Below are 13,069 nucleotides of genomic sequence, written 5' to 3'. Positions count from 1 at the left end.
AAATCTCCCTGTCAGGGTTTGTTCTTGGTTGACCAGATCCACGAGAAGCAGCACAGGCATTTTGGCCTTGGTGCTGAGTGCCACGAAGGTTGCCATGGTGTGGGCAGAGCGAGCTGAGCCTCACCAAATAATTTTTAAATTGATACATGATAAACTTTTATTTACATAACTTTTTCTTTTTAAAATGTATTTTGAATGAACCTAGGAAGTTCTTAACTAATAGTTCCACCATTAACGTTAGCTCCACCAACAAAGTACCTTACTGCATTCAACGCAGGACAGAGAGATTTCCATTATTTTACCAGATAATGCCGACACAACACAGATTTGAATAATCCTCTCTGTGGGAATACACCAGATCATTGTTAAAAACCAGAATAGATTGGAATATATTTGTCTCCTGCTTTTCCCATAAAGAGAAGTGATTGTTATGGTTTGTGATCTTTCTCTGGTATATACTTTCTCCCTAGTTCTGGTCAGAAAGCACAAAGCCTCAAAAATACTATTGTTACCAGTAATAGGTACCTAACCCCTTTGCCACATTCTGTCTCACACACATACCTGAAAATTCTTTGCCCATTCTCTCCACTTTGGTTATAGGTTAGGAAGTAGTTATTCTATAGGAACCAAGGGATGTGACAACATTTAGTGTGCCAAGAAACCATTAAGGAAGAAGCAATTACAAAGTTATACAACTATAAGAAGCCTTTTCCATCTATTGTATATAAGTGATTTTTAACCATTTTTTAACTTGTGAGCTAGAAGTTAAAAAACTGTCATGAATAACAGGCAGTTAGTGCTGAATGAAGCTGCGAATGTACCATGTGGTACCTCACATATACCTAAACCCAAGTTCTTTCTCTCTCTCTCTCTCTCTCTGGCCCCCTATGTGTTTATTTTCTGTTGGTGTTATTCATTTATTTTGTCCCCTGACTGCAGGGATTTAATTTGGATAAGCTATGGGTACTTTATTTAAGCTACAGGTAAGTGTAGAGCTACATTCCCTATTTAAAACAAAGTTGATGAATATGGATCTGACATTATACTCTGTGATCTAAAATATAATTGTAGGCCAGAGAAATAGCTCAGATGGCTAAACTAAATTCTAAATGCTTAGGATTTGCATAAGGGAGTCAGGCTTAATCCCCAGCACCACATGATCCTCTGAGCACTCTCTGAGGTGATCCAAGAATCAGAAAATGAAATAAAGATTTAGTTTTAAATGGAACTGTATTTATCTATCTATATCTATCTATTTATTTTGGTTTCTGGGCGCCACCCCAGCTCTGTGCTTAGAGATCATTCTTTTTGGATCTCATATCTATCCCTGGCATCATTAGAAATCATTCTTTTTGGATCTCAGTTCTATCCCTGGCTTCGCGCCAGGGATAGAATTCAGCTCAGCTGTATGCAAGGCAGATGCCCTACCCTCACTGTACTGTCACTCTAGAGATTACTCAGGCCACACTAAGCGATGCTGGGGGCCTCCAGTGCTGCATTTAGCAATGTTCAGGGACCATGTGGTACCTCACATATACCTAACCCCCTACTCTCTCTCTCTCTCTCTCTCTCTCTCTCTCTCTCTCTCTCTCTCTCTCTCTGTCTCCTTATCCTCTCCCTTCTTCCCTCCCTCCCAGTGTTTCTTTTCTCTTGGTGTTAGTTTATTTCCTCTCAGCCTCCCTTCCTTCCATCCTGGTCTGGGGACTGTATGCAGTGCCAGGGCTTGGCCTCGTGCACGCAAGTGCCTTAACGGCCCTGTACTATCTCTCTAGCTTTTTTACTTATTTTCTTTCACTTCTCCTTTCCTCCTTCTTCCCTCACCTTCAAGCCTTCTCTTCATTTTCAAACCCAGTTTTTGGTCATTTCTGTCACTTTTTTAGGGGGCGAGGGGCATGAGGGAGAGGGGCACACTGGCCATACTCAGGGATTATTCCTGGCTTTACACTCAGGAGTTGTTCCTGGCAGTGGTCGGGGAACCCTATGGTATGGCAGGGATTGAATCCAGAATGGCTGCATGCAGTGGCTGCCCTACCCTCTGTACTGTCTCTCCAGCCCCTCTGAAACTCTTATTCTATATATTTTTTAGAAAATTAGCTCTCTTCTAAAATATCTGAGTTTAAGTTCTTTAGACCTCTTTCATGATTCCTAGAATTAAAAAAAATTAATTTGTTTGTATTTTGGTCACACAGGGCAGGGTTTACTCCTGAGTCTATGTTCAGGAATTACTCCTGGCAGTGCTTGGGGTACCATATGGGATGTCCATATGGTTAAACTTGTTGGCTGCATGTGCAAGGCAAGTGCACTGCCCACTGTACTATTGCTCCAGCCCAATAAAGTTTTTTTTTTTAAATTTTTTTACCAGTAGCCATCACTTTTTCTCTCCCGTATGTGTGTATTTTAGGTAAAGGTCTCAAAACGGTCACTTGACCCAGAAATTCCTAGTAACGTAAATCAAGATGTTCAGATCTTCAGGGTTGGCGATATAGTACAGCAGGAAGGACACTTGGTTTGCACGTCACCAACCCAGCTTTGCTCCTAATCCCATATGGTCCCCTGAGCACTGCCAGGAGTGATCCATGGATGTGTCACCAGGAGTAAGCCATAGCACAGTCAAGTGTGGCCCCCAAACCAAAAACAAATACTAGGTTCAGATCCTCATGTCAACTAAGAACACTGTGAAACTACCCCAGCCACCAAAGACCTATGCATATCCAAAAAGCTTCAAAGCATCTGAAGGGTGACCTCTGAAAGCACTGTGTGTCATTCTTCATTACAGTGGTGGCTGGCATTGGGAGGTGTGCCCGAGTCAAGCTGTGGTGGATGCAGAGTGGGTGACCCAAAAAGAGTGTTACTGCACATACTTAAAAATGCTAAAGTAGGGGCTCGAGTGATAGGTAGGGTGTTAGCCTTGGCACGAGGCCGACCCGGGTTTGATTCCCAGCATTCCCTCTGAGCACCGCTAAGAGTAATTCCTGAGTGCAAAGCCAGGAGTATAACCCCTGTGCATCGCCAGGTGTGACCCAAAAAGAAAAAAAAAAAAAAAAAAGCTAAAGTAACGCTGAACTTTAGGGTTTAGTGTAGGTTCTCTGGCCACTGAGCATATCTAGGTGAACACAGGCAGGTTGCAGCACAGAACTTACACTGCTGTGCCAGAAATGGAGTAAGACCCTTGTCTTACGTGCGGCAGACATTCCATTCCCAGCACTACTTATGGTCTCCTGAGCAATAGATTTTTGTGTTGATTTTGTAGCCTGATATTTTTGCTCTGTTTTGTTGTTTCTTCAATCTACCCCCACATCCCTTTGTTTTGTTTTGTTTGTTTGTTTGGCCACACCCGCAGTGCTCAGGGGTCATTCCTGGCAGGGTCAGGAGACCTTTTGGGATGTCAGGGATCAAACCCTGTTAAGCTGCATGCTGTATTGTCACTCTGGCCCCCAATTTATTATTTCTAAGAGTTTATTTAGTTGAAGTTTTTTTTTTTTTTTTTTTTTGCTTTTTGGGTCACACCCGGCAATGCACAGGGGTTACTCATGGCTCTGCACTCAGGAATTACTCCTGGTGGTGCTCAGGGGACCATATGGGATGCTGGGAATCAAACCCGGGTCAGCCTCGTGCAAGGCAAATGCCCTACCCGCTGTGCTATTGCTCCAGCCCCAAAATTCACTTATTCTTTTTTTTTTTTGCTTTTTGGGTCACACCTGGTGATGCACAGGGGTTATTCCTGGCTCTGCACTCAGGAATTACTCCTGAAGGTGCTCAGGGGACCACATGGGATGCTGGGAATCGAACTCGGGTCGGCCGCGTGCAAGGCAAACGCCCTACCCACTATGCTATCACTCCAATCCCTTAGTTGAAGTTTTTAAAGTGTTTATGTCTATTTTCCAGTCATGACAATTTTATTAATAATTACCAAAAAAAGTTTATTACATTTATTACTTACTATTACTTACTTGTAGTTCTACAAGTGGGCCTTCTTTTACCTTATTGTAAATAGAGAATTAGTCTTGTGGCTGGAGCATTAGTACAGTGGATAGGACATTTGCCTTGCCTGTGGCTGACCTGGGTTCCATCCCCGGCATACCATATGGTCCCCCAAGCACCACCAGGAGTAATTCCTGAGTACGGTTCCTGAGTACAAAGCCAGAGGTAACCTCTGAGCATCACCAGACCCGAAAGGAGAAAAAAAAAGGTATTTTGTTATGTCTATCAGTTATCTAGTAAGAGAGATTGCTCCCAGAGTTTAGTCGCTTAACAATTATTATTCTTGGGCCAGAGAGAATGCTAGAGATAGTACAGAAACTAAAGTGCTTGCCTTGCATCTTGCTGAACCTACTTCGATCCCCAGCACTGGATATGGTCCCCTGAATATTGCCAGCAGTCAGTCCTGAGCACAGAGTCAGGACTACCAGATATGGCCTTCCCAACCCCCAAAATAAAGTTGTTGTTTTTAATTTAAAAAGTAATGCCTTGGGGCTGGAGTGATAGCACAGTGGGTAGGGCGTTTGCCTTGCACATGGCCGACCCGTGGCCGACCCGGGTTCAATTCCCAGCATCCCATATGGTCCCCCAGCACCACCAGGAGTAATTCCTGAGTGCAGAGCCAGGAGTAACCCCTGTGCATCTCTGGGTGTGACCCGAAAAGCAAAAAAATAAAAATAAATAAATAAAAAGTAATGCCTACTACTACTATGACTGTGACATCAGGTGACGACGTTTACTACAACCACCACCAGGCCAGCAGTGCTAAAAGGGTCCCATACCTCTTCCGGTAACCCCTGGTCAGGTGGTGTGGGCCTGATGGTTCAGTGCCTGGGCTCTTCGAGCTCTTTCCCGTGGTGCTCTGGGTGATCCATAACTGTTCCAGAGATTGAACCCAGGGCCTCATACATGCAAGGAAAGTGCTCTGCCACTGAGCTACATGCCTTACCCCGTTGATCATTTTTTGGTTATTTTCAAATTATTCTTTGAGTTCATGTAGTAGTGATGTGGAATCACTTTATGTACTACATTCTGATGGGAGGTCAGTGGAATTAAAACTTCCAAGTTGGCTGGAGTAGCTAGAGTTATTGCAGTCTGTGCATTTATTTCTAGCATTTTAATTGAACTTTGTAGTGGCACCAGACTAAAAGAACGGAAGTTACTAGAGTTAAGTGCTAGGTTCATTTTTAACCCAGCGTTAACTTTACCACATTCTATTTTTTAAAAGCAAGATGGGCATAGGTACTCTAAGCATAAGCAAGGGAACATAGCTAGCCTGCCATTTAATGAAAAAAGTAGCACGTAAATGTAGGAGAAAATAGTATTGACAGCCATCTTTGCAGACAATCTGCCATACTTATTATTTTACATACATGTATCTTTTTAAACCTAATTTTAGAGAATCATAGTGTTTCCCTGCCAAATCAAAAATAGCTATTCTGGGGCTGGAGTGATAGCACAGTGGGTAGGGCGTTTGCCTTGCACGTGGCCAACCCAGGTTTGGTTCCCAGCATCCCATATGGTCCCCTAAGCACCGCCAGGAGTAATTCCTGAGTGCAGAGCCAGGAGTAGCCCCTGTGCATCGCTAGGTGTGACCCAAAAACCAAAAAATAAATAAAAATAGCTATTTTGCTGAGTTCTTTAAAACTATTTAATATCAGTAAGTAAATAAAATTCTTTTTTTTCCTCTAGTATTGATTGTGCAGGTATTTTGAAACTTCGCAATTCAGATATAGAACTTCGAAAAGGAGAAACTGATATTGGCAGAAAGAATACTAGAGTCCGACTTGTGTTTCGTGTACACATCCCACAGCCAAATGGAAAAGTCCTTTCTCTGCAGACAGCTTCTATACCTGTTGAGTGTTGTAAGTGAACCTATTTTAAAATTTTGTTTATAGTAGGTCAGTTTTTGTATCACTTATAATAAAATATGTGGATCATAAGTATAACTTGAAGCACAAAATCTGGATAGCTGGTGGTTTTCTTATATGAAAAGAAGATGCATGTGTAGGTAGGAAGAGCACTCACCTGAGATTTAGAAAATGGCTTTTTATTATAATTTGACCTCTAGACAGCTATTTAACTATAAAAAAAATTCTCTTTACCTCAATGTTCTTGCCTTTCAAAAAGAAGAAGGTATACTTGACACCGAGTCAATTTCTGAAGTTTTGATTTGTTTTCTCTTTGGTTTTTAGTCATACCCGGTGGTGCTCATAGGTCACTCCTGGCTCTGCTCTCAGGAATCACACCTGGCAGGCTCAGGGGGCCATATAGAGTGCTGGAGATTGAACCTGGGTCGGCCATGTGCAAGCAAAACACCCCACCTGCTTTGCTGTTGCTCTGGCCACCTGAAGCTTTGATTCTGTTGTGTCTCTTAGTCAGTTTTGTTCTATCGTGTTAGAATATGCCTGTCTCTGTTAGTTGACTCCTTAGTAAATAAGTATTTAAAAAAGCTTATTTTATTGACTGCTTATTTACAACATCAAATTGAAAAAAATTAATGCTTTAAAGTGCTATAATTTAAAAAGATGGTAAGTGATAGAGGACCATAAAATCTATTCAAGCCTGGAAAATTTGGGACCTCTGAAAGCTAGCTGGTAGGACTAAAATTCTGAGACTACTGTCTAGATTTTTTATTTTCCTTTTCTTGTAAAAATTTTATTTTGGTGTCAGAAATTGAACTCAAGCCCCAGCACATACAAATATGGCAAGTACTCTGTTGCTGAGTTTATATTCTTGGCTCTGCTTTCTAGGGCACAGATGTAGAAATGTTCAAATTCCATGTCTTAATTTTGTGTAGGAGATAAAGTCTCTTAAGTACTCATACTCATATTCGTTCAAAACGTTATTTGCATTTTGGTGACAGAACTGTGCCTAGAACATATTTTTCTGGTTGCTTTTGTCATTATATCAATTATTTTTGTTAAATATATTCATTCTTAGTTTGGTACTATACCTACTATAGTGACTTTCTGTTTCTTCTTGCCAAATTGCAATGATTTTTTTTTAAAATGGGAATTTTTGGGTAAATTTATAGTAATTCATTGTAAAAGTTATTAATACCTCAATATAGATTAATAATATAATTAAGTATAATATATAATATGCTTCCTGATGTAGATTTTTAGAGAATAAAAGTATTGATTGCAAAGTAAATTACTAAGTCAGCGGTATCCCTTCTGAATATGTCTTTGCTAATATATTTGTTTCCAGAGTAATAGTCTATTCTCATCTAAGCATAAATGTCTATTTTTTTCAAAAGCAATTATGAGTTCATAGAGTAGTTTGAGTTTTTGAGATGGATTATTCAAATGATATTTTTAGTTATTAAATTGGAATGTGATGATTGTTAGAGCGATAGCACAGCGGTTGGGCTTTCGCCTTTCATGCGGCAGACTCGAGTTCGATTCCTCCGCCCCTCTCGGAGGGCCTAGCAAGCTACCGAGAGTATTGAGCCTGCTCGACAGAGCCTGGCAAGCTACCCGTGCATATTGGTTATGCACGGGTATGCCAAAAACAGTAACAATAAGTCTCTCAATGAGAGACGTTACGGTGCCCGCTCGAACAAATCGATGAGCAACGGGATGACAGTGACAGTGACAGTGATGATTGTTAAGAATATAAAAGATACAGAATGGTATAAAGGAATGTATTGAGTGCCTTGTAATATTACTCCCCTTTGATAGTCACCATAGAAAGTCACTAGATAGACTTTCGTTTGTTGGTTTATTTTTGGTTCTTGGGCCATACCCTGCAGTAAACCATGTGGTGCCAGTCATCAAACCTAGACTCCTGCATGCACTTTGCAAGTCCTTTGAGCCATCTCACTGCTCTTAACCTTTCAGTTGTACTTGCCTGTTGCAGTTTTATACCTTGTTTAATATATGCATACATTTTTAGTATTTTTTTCATTCTCACCTGGCAGTATTTGGGGATTGCACCTGGAAGTAATAGGGGGCCATGCAGAACCAGAATTCAGACCTGGGACTCCCACATGCAAAGATGTTGAGTTATCTCTCAGGGTCCTCCCTCTATTTTTTTCTTTCCTGTTTTTTGGGTCACACTCGGTGATGCACAGGGTTAGTCCTGGCTCTGCACTCAGGAACTACCCCTGGCGGTGTTCAGGGGACCATATGGGATGCTGGGAATCAAACCAGGGTCTGCTGTGTACAAGGCAAATTCCTTACCTGCTGTGCTATCACTCCAGCCCCACCTTCCTCTATTTTTTAATTTAAAATTTTTTACTGGGGCTGGAGCGATAGTACAGTGGATAGGGTGCTTGCCTTGCATGCGGCCGACCTGGGTTTGATTCCCAGCATCCCATATGGTCCCCTGAGCACCGCCAGGGGTAATTCCTGAGTGCAGAGCCAGGTGTGACCCAAAAAGCAAAAAAGAAAAAAAGTTTTTGCTTAATGAATTATTATTTACAAAGTTATAATTGAGTTTTAGATATATAATGTTCTAGCACAAATCAAATTTGGTGGTGGTTGTTTGGATCTCGTGTTTTGAGTGTTGTTAAGTCTGTGGTTTGGGTATAGAGCTATACCACTCCACATTACCAGTGTACCCGAGGCCCCTGATACATGCTCCCTATTATATCTGTCTCATTTTTTCTCTTCTCTCTTTGGTTTCTTTCCTTTTCTGTCCTCTTCCCTATGCTCCAGGGTAAAGGATGATCAAAGCATCACCCATTACTACATTGCATTCCCTCATTCAGTTATTCTATATGCAACAAATAACTTCATCTTCCTGGTTTTTTTGTTTTGTTTTTTGTTTTTTGCTTTTTGTGTCATACCTGTCAGTGCACAGGGGTTACTCCTGGCTCATGCTCTCAGGAATTACTCCTGGCAGTGCTTGGGGACCATATGGGATGCTGGGAATCGAACGCAGGTTGGCCTCATGCAAGGCAAATGTCCTACCCGCTGTGCTATCACTCCAGCCCCAGATGGTCCTGTTTTTAATCCTTCTGGCTTACTTCATTCATTGTATCTTCCATTTCTATCCAAGTTGCAGCAAAATGCATGATTTCTTGTTTCTTGCAATTATATATATGATACTCCACTGTGTGTAGATACCACATCTTCATATTCAGTTGGGTCATACGAATGTCATATGGAATCAAAACCGTAGGTTGATTTCATATCTTCAACTAAATGTTGCAATGAATAATGGTGCGCATGTGTCCTTTTAAATGACTGGTTTTTTTTTTTTTTTTTTTTGCTTTTTGGGTCACACCTGGCGATGCACAGGGGTTACTCCTGGCTCATGCACTCAGGAATCACTCCTATCGGTGCTCAGGGGACCATATGGGATGCTGGGAATCGAACCCGGGTCGACCGCGTGCAAGGCAAACGCCCTACCCGTTGTGCTATCGCTCTAGCCCCCTAAATGACTGTTTTTGTGTCCTGGAGGTAGATACCCCAAAGTGGAATTGCTGGTTTGTATGGGCAGCTCAGTTTTAAGTTTACTGAGAACTCTCCATACTGTCTCTGACCCCCGTTTTAATATTTTTTTGTTGAGTTTATTTTTGCTACTAGATTATACTTACTTGTAATAGCCAGTTTCCACCATAAGTATCTTTTACACTTAAGAGTCAAGGATAGAGCTCAAAGAGCGGGAGTACACAGTTTATATTCATTGTCTGTGAGTTTGATTCTCAGCACCACATGGTCTATCAAGAAATGCTGGGGCCGGAGCTATAGCACAGCGGGTAGGGCGTTTGCCTTGCGCGCGGCCGACCCGGGTTCGATCCCCGGCATCCCATATGGTCCCCCAAGCACTGCCAGAAGTAATTCCTGAGTGCAAAGCCAGGAGTAACCCCTGAGCATCGCTGGGTGTGACCCAAAAAGAAAAAAAAAAAAAAAAGAAATGCTGAGTGTAACCTTTGTTGCCCCCTAGCACCACCAGGCCAACACATAGTTATTGTAAAAATTGATTGTGGGGGCTGGGGGGTATGGCTGGCAATACTCAGGGCCTACTTCTCTCTACTTGGGATAACTTAAGTGGTACTCAGGGGATCATGCAGTGCCAGGGATCAAACCCAGGTCTCCCATGTACAAATCACACTTTACATATGCCCAGCTCACTGATCTTTCTCTCTGGTCCAACCTACTTATTTTAATGGATATTGTTGCATTGTCTTGAATTTTAAAAGTGTGGAGCTTTAAACCTTTATTTTCATTTTATAGTATGTGGTTTTCATTTGTGTATGGAAAATTGTAAACTGAAATTTTGTTTTTACTCAACTGTTAAACAGCCCAGCGGTCTGCTCAGGAACTTCCTCATATTGAGAAGTATAGTATCAACAGCTGTTCTGTAAACGGAGGTCATGAGATGATTGTGACAGGATCTAATTTTCTTCCAGAATCCAAAATTATTTTTCTTGAAAAAGGACAAGGTAAGGTTGATGGGAGGGAACCTGGGGACACTGGTGCTGGGAAATGTACAGTGGTGGAGGGATGGGTATTGGAATACTGTGTGACCAAAATCCAATCATGAACAGCTTTGTAAGGGTGTATCTCACAGTGATTCAATTAAAAAAGTTTTTTAAAAAAGAAAAAGGTCAAGGTAAATAATAGAGATTTGAGTTGATTGACATGAAACTGAAGGGAATAAAATAAATTATTCAGATGTTTCACTGACATTGATTACAAAATTTTCCTAAAGCAACCAGCATCACTCACACGAATTTTTTTATAACCCAAATATAAAGTTTTTATGAAAATGTTCTTTTTTGTTTTGTTTTGGAGCCAACAGTGATCAGGACTTACTCCTGGTGGGGGTGGGGTATGTAGGGTGCTGGGTATCAAACCAGGTTGGCCATATGCAGGGCAAGCACCTTACCTGTACTCTATCCAAATTTCGTGTAAATAAGAAAAATAATTCCCTAGTAGTTTTACATCTAGTAATATATGCTCAAGAGAATTCAAACATATTACACAGAAATGTGGTTATAAATGCTTATAGCATGATTATAATAGCTAAAAATAGGGAGCAACCAAATGCTTATCCACACAATGGGATATTATTCAGCCATGAAATGAAGAAAATGTGGGTTCAAGCATAGATAACCTTGAAAATATTGTGGTTAGTAAAAGAAATCAACAGATAATGGCCAGCTAAGGATTCCGTAGAGACAGAAAGATGAATTATATAGGCATTGGAGAGAGGTGTCAGTGGGGATGAGACCTAACTGTTACATTAAGTGCTAATGGATATAGGATTTCCAGAATCTGATGCTGGTGATGGATGTATAATTCTGCCAATATACTAAAAACCTCCTCATTGTATACTTTATAAGGTAAATTGTATCTTGATTTTTAAAGAATTTGAAGACCCTGTATCTAACAAGGTACTTAATTTTAGCTTCTTGAGCATAAGTAAAACATTTCTCCACCAAATATTCCCCTTGGATTAGAGAGATATTTCTATGGGTAAGCAAGCGCCTTACATGCACCCAACCTGCGTTTGATCCCCTGCACTACATACAGTTTCCACTAAGCATACCCATTAGTAATCAATCCCTGAGCTCAGAGTTAGCCCTGAGCAATGCGGGGTGTGGCCCCAAAACAAAAAATACACAAATGCTCTCTTTCTTTTAGTTTTTAATACATTAAAATGCATATGAAATCTTATATGAATGATAAACACTACTTAGTTTTAAAAATAGGATATTTACCTTTGTACAGCAGTTTGTTCTTTATAGGATTTTTTTTTTTTTTTTTTTTTTTTTTTTTTTTGCTTTTTGGGTCACACCCAGCGATGCTCAGGGGTTACTCCTGGCTTTGCACTCAGGAATTACTCCTGGCAGTGCTTGGGGGACCATATGGGATGCCGGGGATCGAACCCGGGTCGGCCGCGTGCAAGGCAAACGCCCTACCCGCTGTGCTATCGCTCCGGCCCCTCTTTATAGGATTTTTGTTTGTTTAGTTGGTTTGGGTTTTTAGGCCATTCCCTGCTCGGGGATTACTTTCAGAGGTTCTCAGGGGACCATGCAACTGGAATTTAACTTGGGGTTCCTACATGGAAAGCATATTCTCCTGCCTTCTTACTTTTTTTTTTTTCTTTATTCCTTTTTGGGTCACATCCAGTGATGATCAGAGGTTAGTTACTCCTGGTTCTGCACTCAGGAATTACACCTAGCGGTGCTTGGGGGACCATACGGGATGCCAGGGATTGCACCCGGGTTGGCCACGTGCAAGGGAAAAGCCTTATCCTATCCTCTGCACTATCGCTCTGGCCCCTCTTGTAACTTTCTTCCTGGCATTAAATTAAGATATTTATTTCAAATCTCAAATGAATGCCCCTGCTGAATCAGTCCTACAATATTCCAGTGGTCTTTAGAGGGTAGCCACTACAGGGATACCCTTGGCAGTGCTGAGGGATGGGAGGGTCTGTGGTGCCAGGGATCAAGGCTCTAGGCATGTACCTCTCACTTATTCCCAACCCCTCAGCCCTTCTTGTCTAGATTATTTTGTTTTCTGGTTTTGGTTTGAGGGCCATAACCAGCAGTGCTTGGGGAGTTGCTCCCAACTCAGTGCTCAGTTTTGGCGCTCAGCAATACTCAGGGGCCAAAAGCAGGGAGGAAACAGGGAGCAAACATGGAAATTGTTCAGAGGGTTCAAGGCTGAAGTACATTTTTTGCATGCAGTGGCCTCAAGTCTGATCTCAGCAGTGGGTTGGGGTTTTTGTTTTTGTTGTCATTCTTATTATTGAGCCACACCTGACATTTCATAGGGCTTACTCTTTTTTGTTTTGTTTGCTTGGGTTTTTTTTTGGGGGGAGGGGCATACCTAGCTGTGCTCAGAGCTTACTTCTAACTCTGTGCTCAGGGACCACTCCTGACAGAGCTCAGGGAACCATATGGAATGCCAGGTGTATAGAACCCAGGTCAGCCACATGCAAGGCAAACACCCTACCTGCTGTACTATTGCTCTGACCCCCTCAAAACTTACTCCTATCTTATGCTCAGTTGTCATTTGTGTTGGGGATTCAAACTGAGGTTGGCTGCATGCAAAGTGAGTGCCTTATCTTATCTCCTGTAATATTTCTCCCACCCTTAAGTTTTATTTGTATTTCCTCTGGTGGGTAG

The 13,069-nt window shown here is 41.6% G+C and overlaps 1 protein-coding gene across 2 annotated transcripts in view; it reads left to right on the top strand.

Annotated features, from left to right (window-relative positions):
* NFATC3 (nuclear factor of activated T cells 3) overlaps nt 1-13,069 on the top strand; it is a 102,744-nt gene that overhangs the window by 55,767 nt on the left and 33,908 nt on the right. For both annotated transcript variants that reach the window (XM_004600578.2, XM_004600579.2), the window contains exons 5-6: nt 5,671-5,843; nt 10,235-10,375. In XM_004600578.2, the coding sequence (XP_004600635.2) occupies nt 5,671-5,843; nt 10,235-10,375 (314 nt within the window). The remainder of the gene's footprint in view (nt 1-5,670; nt 5,844-10,234; nt 10,376-13,069) is intronic.

Source organism: Sorex araneus, chromosome 8 (assembly GCF_027595985.1).
Source record: "Sorex araneus isolate mSorAra2 chromosome 8, mSorAra2.pri, whole genome shotgun sequence".
NCBI classification, from domain to species: Eukaryota; Metazoa; Chordata; class Mammalia; order Eulipotyphla; family Soricidae; genus Sorex; species Sorex araneus.
The sequence above is the reverse complement of the archived record's forward strand: the minus strand, read 5'-3'. Positions and strand labels throughout refer to the sequence as shown.